A 17,943-nucleotide genomic window follows, 5' to 3' on the forward strand; every position below is an offset into this window, starting at 1 on the left:
TAGCTGGGATATAGGGGAGTGGTCTGAGTGCAGTAAAACATGTGGCCTTGGTATGCAGCACCGACAAGTCCTGTGCCGACAAGTGTATGCAAATCGTACTCTGATGGTTCAGCAATACCGATGCCATCACTTGGAGAAGCCAGAAACAACCAGCACATGCCAGCTGAAGATTTGCAGTGAATGGCAAATTCAGACGGAGTGGACTTCGGTAAATGGGAATGATTGGTTCATGTGGAGCATGAAACCGCAGGGGAGCTACAGTGGAATGAAACATTCCTCCAGAGATCTTTAATCAGATGTGATTGGATTACATTTGGCATTGATTAAAAACCTTTCAAAATAGGTAGTAGGTGAGCTTAGGCAATTTGAACAAGCCATGTGGTTATGACCAACTAAAACCTGTTGTTTAGACCAGAGAGAATAGACAAAAGGGACAGGCTAGACGTATACTCAGTTGATTAAAATATCATTCAGAGTGCTTTGCAAGGTCAATGTTATTTATCTGTGTTTTTAGGGAGAGAAGACTTGATAACGGCTTGTTTTATAGTTAAGGGGCATATATTATTACCCAGGGTTTGAGTCCATGTAGGGTTAATTATTGTCTGTGTTGGTGGTAAGAAGCAGTACCTGGTTAAAGTTTTTTTGTTTCTATTTTTATTCACTTGTATTTTGAATAATATTTAAATGCAAGGGCACCTAGAGGCTTGGATGGGTGTTTTTTTTTAAAAATACCTACTATGAAGCAAAGTAAAGAAATATTATAAATCTAATACTACTTTAGTAATTTTAGCTGGTGATATGAAATGGAATCAAAATAAAATCCAGTGATTGATTTATTCCCCTGCCCCTCTCCCCCAAAAAAGAATCCTTTGGTATCCGGAGGAAAGGGCCTACTGTAATGAGAGAAGCATTTAAGTTTGGAAACGCTGTGGTTTAAATAAAGTGTTTATTGTGTTAGGTTACTGGAGTACAAGTAGGTTTTCACTTTGGAGACAGCTCCCTGATTTTAAAAATGCATCTTAAGCAATTTGGTGCAGTGCCATTTTCCCCAACACAGAAACGTAAATGACAGATGCTTTGATCTGGTTAGAAAAAATGGCACTCCTGATTTAAGGAAGTTTCCAAACAGTGTGACCTAGTGAAAAGAGTACTGGACTGGCACTAAGAAGACCTTGGTTCTATTCCTGGGTCTGTTCCTAGACTTCTGGGTGACCCTGGGCAAGCCATTTCATCTCTCTCTGCCTCAGTAAGATGGGGATCATGCTACTGATCTCCTTTGTAAAGTACTTTGATTTCTATGGATGAAAAGAGCTATGTAAGAGCTGGGTGTTAGCATCATCATCATTGGTATTGGTGTTACTCCAATATGTTGCTGACTTGTTTCACAAGCCTAACCTGGATTTCTGCAAGTATCTTCGGGTCAGGGATTGGAGAAATAGATGCAGTCCTACACGAGTGATGCTCTTACTGCTAGATGCTTTCATGGTTTCGCATTTGCTTAGATAGGAGAGTGAAGAGCATGTCCCTATGAAGAAAATGAATGCTCCAGTTGCTGGCACTAATCATTTGCAGCCATGTAGATAATCATTAATTTAAAAAAAAAACAAAAAACCTTGTGTGTTAAGAGAATGTAAAGGCTACAGTATCAAGCACTCAGAAGTTAGGAAATGCCAAATATAAGGCTGCCTGTGCAAACTTAATTTATACCTCTTGTGTGTATATGTTATCATGCAGCCTTTAATCATGCAGCCTTTAATTATGTGGTCACATAGTGTTTGATGATAGAGCGATAGGAGCACTAGCAGGGCAGGGTCCTATCCAGGTGTTCAGTTTTGGGTCACAACAGGCAGTGGAGTTCCTTAGGCAGGATTCCTTATCTGCCTCTCTTTGCCCTCCTTCCTGATGATCTGAGCTGCATACCTCGCCAGACGGAGATGCTGCTCCCTGCTGTATGAAGCAGCACTCCATACAGAGAGGCCAGAGAAGAGCAGGGAAGGGACGTCTTCCTCCTACTTTCAGTTGAAGATCAGGAGCAGCTGTGCTCCCTTGAGTTACTCTTTGCTTTTTCTCCTGGCCAGGAGTGCAGCTCAAAAGCATGCAGAGTACCTTGAGACAACCTTTCTGGAGCTCAGAGGACTAGTTTCTGTGCATTGTAACAAAGCTTCCCAATGCAGCAGAACCATGCCAGTTCCAATGTGGTTAGGTTCTTTATGGTCATGGCAGAGTTTGGCCCTATATTTTTAATTTTTATCTTTCCAAATTTACCTATATGATGCATTGGAATGAGACCCACATCTATAGAACTACTGAGATATCTTCCCCCGAACAAGCAGTATTTCTTCAACTCACGTAGATTTTTGCACACGTGGGATTGGAGGTAAATGGATAGATGATCTCCAGCTGGACCGGGACTGTAGTTGCTAGGTCTTGAATGTACTGCTGATGCAAAGTCTGTTTTATTACAGTGTTCGGTGCCATGTGGAGTGGGGCAGAGGACCCGAGACGTAAAGTGTGTCAGCAATCTTGGAGACATTGTTGATGACGAGGAGTGTAATATGAAGCTACGGCCAAATGACATTGAAAACTGTGACATGGGGCCCTGTGCTAAGAGCTGGTTCCTCACGGAGTGGAGTGACAGGGTAAGACTTTCCACGGCTTTTTGTAACTGCCCATTCACCCTTCTGAGACATAAGAATTGAGTAATTTGGCCTATGTGCAACAGAATATAAAATATCAATCATAAAAGCGGCAATTCTGATACTTGTGCTTTTACTGAATTGCTTTAATCTATAACATAGGCAGATGCAGATAAAGAAAAGATAAACTGGTTCATGAGCTTGTTTTAGGTTCAAGAAGTGCTACAAAGGAAAAGAGTGTGGGCTGAAGTCTGGATTTGGAATCTGATCTGAATCTAGACTTCCCTAAAGATTGGGTATGTTCAGATTTATTGTTTTGCTTTGGTTAGGCCTGAGTCCCTAAGTTTGGATGCAGATACTGCCCAAGTGTTCTTTTGGGTAGGGAGGTTTCAGATTTGGTGTTCTGGTTTGAGCCCATTCAAGAAAAAGACCCCTACAAAGCCATAGAAATGACCCCTTTGAGCTCCAGAAAGATTCTTTCGAAGTTTCCACATCCTAGGGAAGCTGGATACATGTTTTGTTCCCGTGATGCATAGGCAAGGTCAAACTGCTGTCAATAGAGAGATGCTGATTTACACCATCTGATGATCTAGCCCAGGGAATTTGTTTAATAGTTGTAATATACATATGATTTCATTAAGACTTACAGGATAGGCATAGCTAGCACTTACCCCTCTTATGGGTCACATCGCAGATCTTATCCATAAATGAGTCAAACTCAGTGTTTATCGCGTAGGCCTTGTCCTTCCATCCCTTATTCCATTGGCCAGTCCTTACCCACAGGCAGATAGTCACCTTCAGAGGAAATACACCTCTATTTCAATGTAACGCTGTCCTTGGGAGCCAAAAAATCTTACCACATTATAGGTGATACCACGTTATATCAAACTTGATTTGATCCGCCGGAGTGCACAGCCCCGCCCCCCCAGAGCGCTGCTTTACCGCATTATATCCAAAGTCGTGTTATGTCGGGTGGGGTATAACAGGGTAGAGGTGTACCTGTAAGATTTTATATATATTCCTCAGCGATATTCAATCCACTGTGACATTTTGGGGTCCAACAGTTCTGGCTCAGAGGTCATGTTGTGTGCTGACCAGCCTGCTTTGTCTGAGGCAACATGGGAGCATACTGAGTGAATTTAGCAGAGCCGCCAAGGTCTTGTCATTTCTCTCTGTGATGATGTGTTCTGGCAGTGCAGTAACATGAACACAAACATTGCTGTGTCTAGTCTGTCATGCTACAAATTTTAATTCCATGATGGGATCATTTTATGATTCTCTGTGACTCAGTTTGATGACATAGAGGCTTTCCAGCTCTTCAAAACTCAGTTCTCCTTAAATTTTAGAAATTTTCTAGCAGAGAGTTGGAAGAGCTGCTCAATTAAAACTGACTACTGAGGCATCTCTTCAAAGCATAAGTGGAAAAAATTATCAGAATCCTACTCGGATCTGAATGACAAAACTCCAGACTGAGCCTTCTTTTTCTTTAGATTTGTTGAGAGAGAATCTTAGTGCTGCAATGGAATATTATAGAAGTCATCATTTGAAAGCAATATTATTAACAGTCCCTCCACAGACTGACTAACTGCCATGGAATGAAAGGGACACTGTGCAGTTAACTTTTGAGGCATATTTTTTTGGGAGCATGTCTCATTGAATTTAAACTTTTAGAGGACGTTGCTAGTCACTCAGGATAATGTTAATGTACAGTCTTACGTGGACTAACCCAGAAGTTAACAGCTAAAGTATCTTATTGCTGTAGTGTAAACCACAAAGTGCCTTTCTATGTTTGTTTTTCTAGTGTGTAGAGCTGGATTCCTTGTAAAATGTTATTCAAGTGATATTTTATGTGTGGGAAAGAAAAAAAGCATTTTATCCTCAAAGATAGAAAAGCTTAACTAGCCCTTTGAGAACATGCTGGGCCAGATCCTCATCTGGTTTAACTTGTTATGGCTGCATTGACTTCAGTGAAGCGCGTCTTTACCAGTTGGATCTATCTCTCTATTTTTTCTTCTCCAGGCCTGACACTTTCATGTCTGCAGGACTAAATATGTGACTTTTTTAATAGCTGAAAATGTTTATTTTAAAAAATTAAATTAAATAAAAACATGCTGGGAGGAAGCTTTTGAATCTAGAATTGTGTTTTTAAATTTTACTGTTTTTATTAATAATTAATGTTAAGTAAGAGCCTAGAGATGAAATAACTTATGTTGAAAACTTTATTTTTTTTTCTCCTGTGACTGTTTTAAAGTCGGATAATAAATAATGGGCTTGTTACCTTTTCTGCGTATGGAAGTAAGTGAACTAATTAATGATTTCCAAATGTTTGCTACTGTGTCTGGCATAATTTAGCAGCAACTCTGCCAGTGCATTTAGTTAAATTTGTGCAAAAAATAAAAGGAACAGGATTCTTCTCTACATGAATCAGAAAAATATACAGGCCAAATTTTTCAAATTGGATCCTTGTGTTAGATGCCTGCATAAGATATTCAGAGGTGCTGAACAGTAGCAATTCCTGTTGAAATCAGTGGGAGCTCTGGGTGCTCTGCAGATCTATCCCTTTGGCCAAAAAAATTATTTTTGCATATCAAATACTACTTTAGTGATTCAGCAACGTCTTTCCCTTTTGATTGGGCGTTTTTCTGTTTAAGGGCATTTAGATGAACAGTTTAAATGATATGGGAATGAGCACTCCCAGATTTGCAGGCTTTGTATCTTTCACTCGAATTTCCTAAAGCAACTCTTAAAAAAAATATTTTAAGCCAAGCCACAATTCAGCAATAAGTGTAGATCAGTGATGGGTGACCCACAAATAGTTCAGATAAGCAGCCAAAAGTTCAGATGCTAAAATAAAGCTTATTCAAACCTCCTGAGTCTGCAAAAGTGTGGTAGAAGTCTCACAAGAACAGACCTTCTTTATGAGATTTATTACATGTCTACTTCCACTCCCAGCTGGAAATACCACAGAACAGTCTTATTATTGTATTGTGGCACTTGTGGCTGGAAATCATAAGTGAAAGAACTTATAGGCTTTCACAACTTTGGAACCTTAAAATGGTTCAGTTCAAATGTGTTTACAGCAGTAGGTCCTTAGTTTTACTTAGTGTATATGGATGTCGATTCACTATATGAATAGATAAGGGGGCCAAGGTAATCTTTTATTGGAGCAACTTTTGATCACCTGTGTCTCTGCTGGGCATTAACATCTCTGCATTCAATTCCTGTATGCATTGGTGCTCAATACAGCTCAGTCATTATTGTCTGCTACAGTGGGAGGGGTCCAATACCTAAGCAGAAATTACATTTACAAGGAGCTAGAGGCCTAGGAGAGAGAGAAACCAACGTCTTTGGGGACAGGGGCTTGACTGTCCAGCCAGGGCTGGAGCAGGAGGCAGATTGCAAAGAGGGAAGGAGCCTGGATAGCTAAGAAAATATAGCCTAGACAAACCTACTATAATGCAGATGCATAACTGGTTGGAAATCCGTACTTGGAGAATTGTTATCAATGGTTCACAATCAAGCTGGAAGGGCATATCGAGTGGGGATCTGTCGTGGGTCCCATTCTGTTTGATAGCTTCATAAATGATTTGGACAATGGCATAGAGAGTACATTTACAAATTTTGTGGTTTATATCAAGCGGGGAGGAGCTGCAAGCTCTTTGGAGGACCGGGTTAGAATTCAAAATGATTTAACAAGCTGTAGAAATGGTCTGAAGTAAATTGGATGGAATTCAATAAGGACAAATTCAAAGTACTACACTTAGGAAGGAATAATCAACTGCACAAAAACAAAATGAGAAATGACTGCCTAGGAAGGAAAACTGCAAAAAAAGATCTGGGGATTATAGTGGTTCACAAACTACATAGGAGTCAACCTTGTAACACTGTTGCAAAAAAAGCAACCATCATCCTGGATGGATTAGCAGGAGTGTTGTAAGCAAGATATGAGAAGTGACTCTACTCAGCACCGATAAGGCCTCAAATGGAGTATTGTGTCCAGTTCTGGGTACCATATCTGGAGAAAGATATGGACAAATTGGAGAAAGTCCAGAGAAGAGCAACAAAAATGAGTAAAGGTCTAGAAAACATGGCCTATGAGGAAAGATGGAGAAAAATGGAGAGTCTGAAGAAGAGAAGACTGTGGGGGAACATGAGTCTTCAAATATGTAAAAGATTGTTATAAAGAGGAGAATAATACATTTTTCTCCATAACCACTGAGGACAGGATAAGAAATAATGGGCTTAAATTGCAGCAAGGGAGATTTATGTTAGGAAAAACTTCCTCAATGTAAGGGTTGTTAAGCACTGGATTGAGGAATCTCTGTCATTTGAGCTTTTTAGGAATCTGTGAGACAAACACTGGATGGTCATGGATGGTCCAGATAACACTTTGTCCTGCTTCACTGCAGGAGACTGAACTAAATGACCTATTGAGGTCCCTTCCAGTCCTACATTTCTATTTTTCTATGATTTGTTAAAGTAACAGGAAATGTTGGTAGGGAAATTTTTAAATAACTCATCCTTAAGCTTTTAAAAAAAATTTTGTGTCTGTAATACCAATACATTTTTATAATTTGAGTCACTCTGACCAGAAGTTGCTGTAGATTTCTTATGGTGGGCTTAACACGCTCAAGAAGAACCATCATGAACAGTTTGCTTGGAATGGAAAGCAAGTGATGCTGTGGTGATTTAAGCACACCAGAGCATTGCCTTTTCCTTTCCAAAATGGGGGAATAATCCCATGGCACCAGTCGTCAGGTAGTTTCTCATGAATCCATTCTTGGTTGATAATGTGGGTCAACCCTCCCAGAATGGAATCCCCACCATGTTCAATTAGCTCTGCAGCTATACCGCAAATACCGGCAGCATGGCCATTCTTGAGTTTACAGGCTGTGCTTCAAACCTCCTTGACCATAGCAGCCCTCCAACTGCATACATTTGATCCAACAATAGCTGGATGGAGAAGTCCTCCTGAAGAACCTCACATATGCTGAAAAACTGTCATGGCTTCCACTTTTGCCCACCTCAGCCATAGTACAGAGCAGGCCACATCATTGGCAGAGAAGTGGGCTCTCTGGAATTTGGTGATCTGAAGGGTGTACTCTGTGATCCATGAGCAGGAGAATTAATGAACTATTGTATTAAATTATATACCTAATTGAGATACTGGGAGCAGTAATGGTCACAGCCCTAATGACATGCTGTAATGTATATTTGTAAAAATTTACTCATCGTCTATAGTATGAACTATTCAAGAACACGCTAATAAAAATCAATTACCATTAGAAATTCTGTCTTAATAATAGAATTATACAACAGACCATAAAATGAGCTACCCAGCTAAGAATGTTAGCTATTATAGTATTGAGCATATTGGCAGCTGCTGTTACCTTCAGTCACTGCACTAACACTGAGTCATTGCTTGGTAAAATGCTTTTGTATACCAGGGTCTGAAAGGCTCTGTATAAAACCGAGTTTTTATTCCCTCCTAGAACAAGCCATCTTGCTCCAAATGATCTCCTTGAAGCAGATCTTTGAAGAGTAAAGCAAGACACGTCTCTCTTTCTTGCTGCTTCTGTCATAACCTTACGCTATATGTAAACTAAGCTTGAATTGATGTAGTGACATGCTGTCTAATAACCACCATTAAGCAACTTCTGTTAAACAAAGAAACTAGAGAAAGGCTGCATGTCAGATCAAGGAGACTCATAACAGACAATTTCCAAACCACAAAAAAAATCATAGCATTACTTTAATAGTTATTTCAGGGAACATTGACAGAATCCCTCTGTACGCACTTATGTAGTCTCTTATGGACATTGGGGCTTATATAAGTTTCATATGCAAAGCTTATGGTTTTCATGACCACAGTGTGGATCACGTGGTGTATCTTCTTCTGTATATGGTAGCCAGACCTTCCACGGTCCTCCTCTCAAAAAATAAACCAATCAACCACAAGTTTAGAGAGTGACATGGTCCAGTAAATACTTAAATAATTTAAAGTTAGGTGTCAAATACCTGACTCTGATATCCACTAAGCTCCAACTGAAACACACTGAGAGAAATTTCCATTTATTTCAGTATGAAAAAGGGAGAGCGGTACTAGGTTAAAGACCAAATATTGTTCCCATCGAAGTCAACAGGAGCAGGATCTGGTCCAAAGCATTTAACAGGAACTCCAGTCTATTTCTATTTGTCATGCTACATTCATTGTTTCTTTTTCTATGAAAAAAAATTTGACTGGCTAATTAACTCTCCAAATTCCGAATGCTGCCTTTACATTATCTGTGATTTTTTTCACTTACAGAAAAGCTCAGTAAAATTTACTGTCATGAGTCTGCACAAACAAATTTGCGTAGGTCTTCCCCAAGTCTCTCTTGCAATGAACCTAATAGCTCAAAATCAGGGGCGCCATTTCAGATTTTGGTAGGGGGGGCAACTTTAACCATGATTTGTGAGACTCCTTAGGCTCTAGTTTTTTGGCAGATAACTTAGCAATTAACTGACAGAAGCCCACTCAGCTCTAATAACAACATGTTTTGACATCTTGTGGCAAGTTGTTTAAGGCAGTGGTTCTCAAACTAGGGCCATTGTTTGTTCAGGAAATGCCCCTGGCGGGCCAGGCCAGTTTGTTTACATGCCGTATCCGCAGGTTCAGCCAATCGCTGCTCCCACTGGCCGTGGTTCGCCTCTCCAGGCCAATGGGGGCTGCAGGAAGCGGCCCTAGTTTGAGAACCACTGGCTTAAGGGGCACTTGTTAGGTTTTAAATTTTAATGTATATTCTTACTTTTTTACTAACTCTGTGGAGAGAGAGAACCCATCAGGACTCCTGGGTTCTATCCCACTCAAGTTCTGGGAGGAGAGTGGGATCTAGTGGGTTACAGCGAGGAGCAGATGGATCTGCATTCTATATAAGAACATCAGAATGGTCATACTGGGTAAGACCAATGGTCCATCTAGCCCAGTATCCTATCTTCCAACAGTGGCCAGTGTCAGGAGCCCCAGAGAGAATGAACAGAACAGGTAATCATCAAGTTGCCTTGTTGCCCACTCCCAACCTCTGGCAAACAGAGGTGAGGGACATGCAGAACAGGGTGTTGGATCCCTGCCCACCCTGGCTAATAATCATTACTGGACCTATTCTCTATGAACTTATCTAGTTCGGATTGGGCCTCACAACATCCCCTGGCAAAGAGTTCCACATGTTGACTGTGAAGAAATACTTTTGTTTGTTTGTTTTAAATCTGGTGCCTATTAATTTCATTTGGTGACCCTGTCATAACTTTATTCCCAGATCTGGACCTTAGCGTCCAAAATATGGGGGTTAGCATGAAAACCTCCAAGCTTAGCTACCAGCTTGGACCTGGTACTTGCTGCCACCACCCAAAAAATTAGAGTGTTTTGGGGCACTCTGGTCCCACTGAAAAACCTTCCCTGGGGACCCCAAGACCCAAATCCCTTGAGTCTCACAACAAAGGGAAATAATCCTTTTTCCCTCCCCCCCCCCTCCAGGTGCTCCTGGAGAGATACACAGACACAAGCTCTGTGAATCCAAACAGAGTGACTCCCCCTCTCCGTTCCCGGTCCTGGAACAAAAAGGACTTTCCTATTCCCCCAGGGGTAATACAAAATCAGGCTAGCCAATTCAACACACACCGATCTCCCCTGATTTCTTCCTCCCACCAATTCCCTGGTGAGTACAGACTCAATTTCCCTGAAGTAAAGAAAAACTCCAACAGGTCTTAAAAGAAAGCTTTATATAAAAAAGAAAGAAAAAATACAAATGGTCTCTCTGTATTAAGATGACGAATACAGGGTCAATTGCTTAAAAGAATATTGAATAAACAGCCTTATTCAAAAAGAATACAAATCAAAGCACTCCAGCACTTATATTCATGCAAATACCAAAGAAAAGAAACCATATAACTTACTATCTGATCTCTTTGTCCTTACACTTAGAAACAGAAGATTAGAAAACAGAACTACTTCTCCAAAGCTCAGAGAAAACAGGCAGCCAGAAAACAAAGACCCCAGACACACAATTCCCTCCACCCAAAGTTGAAAAAATCCGGTTTCCTGATTGGTCCTCTGGTCAGGTGCTCCAGGTGAAAGAGACGTTAACCCTTAGCTATCTGTTTATGACAGACCCCTAGTTCTTGTGTTACATGAAGGAGTAAATAACGCTTCCTTATTCAATTTTTACACATCATTCATGATTTTATAGACCTCCGTCATAACCCCCCTTATACATCTCTTTGCCAAGCTGAAAAGTCCCTGTCTTTTTAATCTCTCTTCATACGGAAACTGTTCTAAACCCCTAATCATTTCTGTTGCCCTTCTCGGTACATTTTCCAAATCCAATATATCTTTTTGAGATGGGGTGACCAAATCTGCACTCACTATTCAATATGTTGGCGTACCGTGGATTTACATAGAGGCAATAAGATATTTTTCTCTTATTATCTATCTCTTTCCATAATGATTTCTAATATTCTGTTAGCTTTTTTAATTGCCACTGCACATTGAGCAGATGTTTTCAGAGAACTATCCACAGTGACTCCAAAATCTCTTTATGGAGGGGTTCAGCTAATTTAGACTCCATCATTTTGTATGTGTAATTGGGATTGTATTTTGCCAAGTGCATTACTTTGCATTTATCAACATTAAATTTCTTCTGCCATTGTGTTGCCCAGTCACCAAGTTTTGTGAGATCCCTTGTAACTCTTCGCGATCTGCTTTGTACTTAACTATCTTGAGTAATTTGTATCATCTGCAAATGTTACTACCTTACTGTGTACCCCTTTTTCCAGATCATTTTTGTATATGTTGACTAGGACTGGTCCCGGTACAGACCCCTGAGGGTTACCACTATTTACCCCTCTCCATTCTCACCTTTTATTCTTAACTTTTGTTTCCAATCTTTTAACTGAAGTGCCTGGCAGTGTGTTCAGGATCATCTAAGGATCTTTAATCTACTTTAATTATAAGCCTTTAGTGATCTTTCACCCTGCCTCTGTTTAGAAACAAATTCCCTGCCTCAAAGGCGGTTCTGCTCAGAGCTTTGGAACTCATCACATATCACCCTCATGCTGTTGCAATTAAGAGCTCCTTGTGGGGCTAGGGTGAGTAGACTTCCCCTGTGAAACTTTGGGGGGGTTCTAGAGCCCTCCCCTGCTTCCCCCCCCCTCACAATAGTACTATGTTAAAACTGCAAAGTTTCACCATATTTGGAGTCAGATTCATAAATCAGTTCAGGCCAGGGTGTAAGGTTGGTGACCGTTACCAAACATATCAACAAAACTAGGTTAACAGAAATTAGATGAGATCCATGTGGCCTGGAAATGTTGTTGCTAATGGTCCATATGGCTCTGATCTATAGTTCAGTTTACTGGAGAATGAGAAGCAGGGAACACACACTCTCCTATTTTACTACAGTCGGAAAATCACCCATGTTCTCTTTCAACTGACTGGAGTGCTCAGTTGTTGTTCCATTTTACCATATTTTTGTTTGCTCATTTGTTTCTCATTTTATATTTAGTACATATTTACAAGAGAGAGATTTTAAAATGTTAATGATATTTGGAAGCCAAAATAAAAGCTGTGAAGAAAACAGTGTCATGCATTAGGGAACAGCAAAGCAAGACTAGCTTTGAATCTCAACTATGCTGCAATAAAATGAAATAATAATACCTACCTTATATCTCCCATTGGAGAGATTATAGGGTGCTTCACGTACACTAATGATATAATCCCCATTTAACAGATGAGGAAATGGAGGCACATAAGAACAGGCTTATTGGTTCAGATCAGTGGTCTGTCTAGCCCAGTATGCTGTCTCTGACAATTGCCAATACCAGATGCTTCAGAGGGAATTAACAGAACAGGACAGTTATTGAGTGATTCATCCCCTATTGTCTAGTTCCAGCTTCTGGCAGTCAGAGGTTTAGGGACACCTGGCGCATGGGTTGCGTCCCTGACCATCTTGGTTAATAGCAATTGATGGACCTATCTTCCATGAATTTATCTAATCTTTTTAAACCCAGTTATACTTTTGGCTTTACAACATCCTCCGGCAATGAGTTCCACAGGTTAACTGTGCATTTTGTAAGGGGAAGTACTTCCATAGATACCCTTATGTTTTCAGAAGTGCTGAGCATCTGACTTCCGTGGGTTTGCAGGTGCTCACAACAACTGAAGTTCAGGAGATAAGTTTTATGCACAGGGTCACAAAGTGCGTCTGTAGCAAAGCTGGAAAAAGAACTCAGGGCACTTGAGTCCCAGTCCTGTGCCTCATAATCAAAAGACCATACTTTCAGTTATGAAAGTTAAATGCCATAAATAAACAGTATGTCACAACAAGTGAAAAATTAGGTTGAGAAAGTGCAATGACATATCCTCAAGTCTGAGAGGCAGAACTGAGGGCAACTCTACACTATGGGCTTAAGTCAACCTAAGTTATGCATCTCCAGCTATGTGAATAACATAGCTGGAGTCGACGTATGTCAGGTCGACTTATTGCGGTGTCTACACCATGCTGGGTCAATGGGAGACAGTCTCCTGTTGATTTACCTTATGCTTCTTGTTCCGGTGGAGCACCAGAGTCAATGGGAGAGCGATCTGTGGTCGATTTAGTAGGTCTTCACTAGACCCTCTAATTAACCCCCGGTGGATCAATCACTGCAGCGATCCAAGGTAAGTGTAGACATGCCCAGAGATAAGGAGAAGATGTATGAAGTGTTGTTCTAGCTATGTTGGTCCCAGGATATTACAGAGAGAAGGGAGGATGAGGTAATATCTTTTATTGAACCAATCTCTGTCAGTGAGAGAGAGAATCTTTCAAGCTTGCACGGAGCTCTTCTTCACCTTGGGGAAATGTATTCAGAGTGTCACTGATAAATACAAGATGAAACAGATTGTTTAGCATAACTAGTTAATATGTATTTCAAGGACTTCTCAAGGTGAAGTGTTCAGTTAGCACCTTTCCAGTCATGGAGTGGAAAAGGAAAAAAAATCCCTCCCAATGACACAATCGCTACCTGCCTCAAATATCTACAATACAATGGACAACACTCACATATCCACATGACCCCAAATACATTGCCAAACTCATCCATTTCATCCTCATCCACAACAATTTTACATTCAACAACAAGCACTTTTCCAAACCCTGGGAAAAGCCATGGGTACTGGGATTGTTCCCCAATATGTCAACTTCTTCATAGGCCACCTTTAGGAAGAATTTCTGGATAAATGCACCAAGAAACAAAGTATATACCTGAGCTACATTAGCGATATTTTATCCTCTGGACAGGTAACCAAAACTTCAATATAGATTTCCATCACCCATCAATTAAACTCTCTCTAGAATGCTCCCACATTAGCATCAACTTCCTTGACACCACGTTCATCTTCAACAGTGAAACCCGACAGACAACTGTATACAAGAAACCCACAGATTGCCACACCTACCTTCACAGATCCAGTAACCACTCCAAAATACACCAAGAAATCTGTTATTTACAACCAGGGACTCAGACACCAGAGACTATGCTCCGAGGAGAAAGTCCGGGATATACACCTTAACACACTTAAAACCACCTTCACCAAACAAGGACGCTCCACCGGAGAATTAAATTGCATCATGAAACGGGCCACATAAAATACTCCAAGAGAATCTGCTTCAATATAGAAATAAAACCCCCTCTAACCACGCACTCCTAGTTGTCACCTACCACCCCACGCTGGAACCCCATACAGGGTATCATTAAACAATTTCAACCTGTACTCAGTGGGGACCACATCCTGAAATAAATCTTTCCTGAACCTTCTCTTTGGGCCTACAAACAAACTCCACCCTCTCCAAGCTCATCATCAGAAGCCAGCTTCCCACATACCAGGACAGACCAACTCAAAGCAGTGTCAGGCACTGCAAGAACAACAGATGCAAAATCTGTAGACATGTCTTCATTGCTGCGATGATCAACACCCCCCACAACACACCTTTCAAGATCAATGGGCTCCTGCACATATGTATCACAACCTCATCCAGTGCACTAAATGCTCCAATAACAACTGTGTGGGTGAAATGAGACAAGCATTATGCTGTCGAATGAACTCACACAGAAAAATGATAAAGGACAAAAACACCATGTCACTATGGGTGAACACTTTTCACAAAGTGATCACTCTATTTCTGACCTCTCAGTCCTCATCCTCAAACCTTCAAAGATGAGCTTGGGAGTTTAAATTCATTAGTTTGCTAGACACTAAAAATCCTGGACTAAATAGGGACACTGGATTTATGTACACAGTATTGTATGCAGTTTTAGTGCTACCCGCTGCTTTTAAAATTCTGTGTCAATTTCAGATGATGTATACCCTTACTGGGATTATTCCTGTTAACTGAGTTCTTACTGGTCTTGAACATACAGCCTTGAGATGGCTGGTTGGAGTTCTACCATAAAACTAGGTCTATCCACTGCAGTTTACTGCTCTGTAACCTGGCACAAATCTCATCTTCAACAGGCTAGCTGACTTATATTTCAGTGAAAGTGTTTCCTGTTGTTTAGTGTCATATATTTTGACAGTGCATTATCCATGACTTGAGAAATTCACCCTAGAAATTCCAGGTAGTTTTTAGAAATCAATATACAATATGACCTTCCAAATTGTTAAATTATTCTGAAATGCCTACAGTTCTGATATTGAAGGCCGCCAAATTATCCTCCCAAAGCTGACTCTACAACGGAGGTGGTTGCTTAGGGCAGCAAAATGTTCAGGGACTGTTTGTAGGGGTGACTGGTTTAGTACACTAGATTAGCTAGCTTGCCAGAAGCAATAAAAACCCTAGTTAATCCTGTATCAAGTTGCAGATTTATCATGAAACTAACCATACAGTTGCTTGGGCCCCCAAAGACAGTGAGACCCCCAAAATGCAGGACAAATATCTGACAACCTGCCCCTGAGTCCCAGCCAGTGGTGCAGCAAGACTCAGGCAGGCAGGCTACCTGCATACCATGGCTGGTGGCCCCACGCCGCTCCCAAAAGCAGCCAGCTGCTGGCATGTCTCTGCACACCTGCTGTTGGGGGGCGGGGAATGCGGCTCTACATGCTTCCCCCACCCCGGGAAGCGCATGGAGACCCACTGTCCACCTCCTACCAAGGGGCGCGCAGAGACATGCCAGCAGCAGGGCTAAGGTGGCTCCCTTTCCAGTCTACCTCCCTCCCTCTGCACTGCTTCATTCCCAGAAGTGTCCGGCATGGCCCTGCGGCCTCTGGGATGGGGTGTGTCTCCGCGTGCTCTCCCCGTCCTGAGCACCAACTCCGCAGCTCCCACTGGCCAGGAACTGCAGCCAATGGAAGCTGCAGGGGGCGACGCTGGCAGGCAGCAGTGTGCGGAGACCCCCTGCCCCCGCCCCCTCCTAGGAGCTGCACTCCGCACCCAAACTTCCTCCCAGACCCCGCACCCCTCACCCCCTCCCATACCCCAACCCCCTGCCCCAGCCCAGAGCCCACACCCAGCACCCAAACTTCCTCCCAGAGTCCACCCACCGCACTCCCTCCTGCACCCAACCCCCTGCCCCAATCAAGGTACCTCACTTTATTTTCATTTACTTCCCATTACTTATAATATAGGAGGAGGATGAAGAAAAAAAGAATGAAAAATGGAGATGAGATGAGAAAGAATGTTCTTTTCCTTGGCTGGGTCCCGAGGGGGATGCCCCAAAAATGAAGCTGTGCAAAGGGCCCTGTGATGTTCACCTGGTTTTATCTGGACCGGTGATCTCCTAGGTCACTCCAATCCTTGACTCTGAGAGCCAACCTTACCCTGCTGTGCTGTGAGAACCCCCACTCCTGGGCTGTTCATGCACAGCCCTTGGCATGTAAGTTGCTCTTTGGATTGTGCAAGCGAATGACACTCGCCAATATCTCTGGTCCCAGACACAACCCTAGGAACCTCCATCTTGCAGTGTCCACTTATGCCTGTTTGATGCTGCAAACTTATATGAGTTTGTCAATTTAACAAAGAAATTGATATGCACCAGGCTTGTTATCCTAAAGGGAGTTTCTGTTCCACTTCAAACCAAACACACTGCTTCAGGTAGAATAAACAAACAAATTTATTAACTACAAAGAGAGATTTTAAGTGATTATAAGTTGGATTTGGTCAAATGAAATAAATGCAAAACACATTCTAAGCTGATCTTAACACTTTCAGTGCCCTTAGATGCTTCTCACCACAGGCTGGCTGGTTGCCCTTCATCCAGGCTCACCCCTTTGATCAGCACTTCAGTCACTTGGTGGTGATGTCTGTAGATGGAGGTGGGTCATGTTCTTTCTTCCCTCTTGGCTTTGCCCCTCCCTCAGAGTCAGATGAGCATTACCTCATCACAGTCCCAAACTGACCAACGGAAGGGGGGTGACTCACTCGAGAGTCCAACTGATCCTTTGTTGCTGCCTAGGCCAGTGTCCTTTGTTCCTGTGAGGATGGGCTGGGTTTGTACCATACGTGCCCTGATGAGGTGTGAACTGCCCCTCTGCTCTCGAAGAGTCTTTGCCTGGGCTTGCTTTAAGCCATGAGGACTCATATTCAGCCTCATAACTATATACATGAAATTACAACCTATAACATTACTATAACAACGATTACTATAACATTACCATAACAACAATGCTCAGTGCATCATGAGCCTTCTGAAGACACCCGAAATGGCAAATTTTGCATTGGATACCACACAATCATAAGGATATTCCTCTGAGGTACAGAACATCACAGGCCTCACTAACTCTAAATCGACACCGCCTGTATCCCATGGTCTATTATGATTAACAATGATTGTTTTTAACAGTGGACATATAAAATAGAATTCTCCTGGTCCTGGTTAACTAAAGGCTAAGGAAGGCCTTGGGAAAGCCATGGAAAGTGCAGAGGTTCCACCTCACAGGAGATCGTGCAAATGTGTTTTTTTTCTTCCGAGTTTTAAGTAAAACTCAGTCAAAGTGTCAAGTTCTCCTCATTTTGTGTGCAAACCCTGTAAGAGCACCAATTTTGCATTGTTTCAGTGCAAAGCCATAACTCAGTATTTAGTTTGCAATGAAACACAAAACCAGGCTAATTTTGAAGGACATGTTAATAGAAGTGTGGCCAATATCTAAAGAAGCCTTTTTTCCTCCTCCAGTTTATATCCCTTTAGCATGATGCAGCTGCTTCAGATTTCCTAAAAAACATGTGACTGCCAAAAACAAATTGGTTTGTTTATAAGCAATCAGGTACTCATTGGTCAATACAGAATGCTATTATATTTT

General features: G+C 41.7%; 1 protein-coding gene across 2 annotated transcripts in view; it reads left to right on the top strand.

The window, feature by feature from the left end:
* THSD4 (thrombospondin type 1 domain containing 4) overlaps positions 1 to 17,943 on the top strand; it is a 654,719-nt gene that overhangs the window by 600,392 nt on the left and 36,384 nt on the right. For both annotated transcript variants that reach the window (XM_050967929.1, XM_050967930.1), the window contains 2 exons: positions 4 to 208; positions 2,466 to 2,639. In XM_050967929.1, coding sequence (XP_050823886.1) covers positions 4 to 208; positions 2,466 to 2,639 — 379 coding nt within the window. The remainder of the gene's footprint in view (positions 1 to 3; positions 209 to 2,465; positions 2,640 to 17,943) is intronic.

The sequence above is a fragment of the Gopherus flavomarginatus genome, chromosome 9 (assembly GCF_025201925.1).
Source record: "Gopherus flavomarginatus isolate rGopFla2 chromosome 9, rGopFla2.mat.asm, whole genome shotgun sequence".
Taxonomy (NCBI): Eukaryota; Metazoa; Chordata; order Testudines; family Testudinidae; genus Gopherus; species Gopherus flavomarginatus.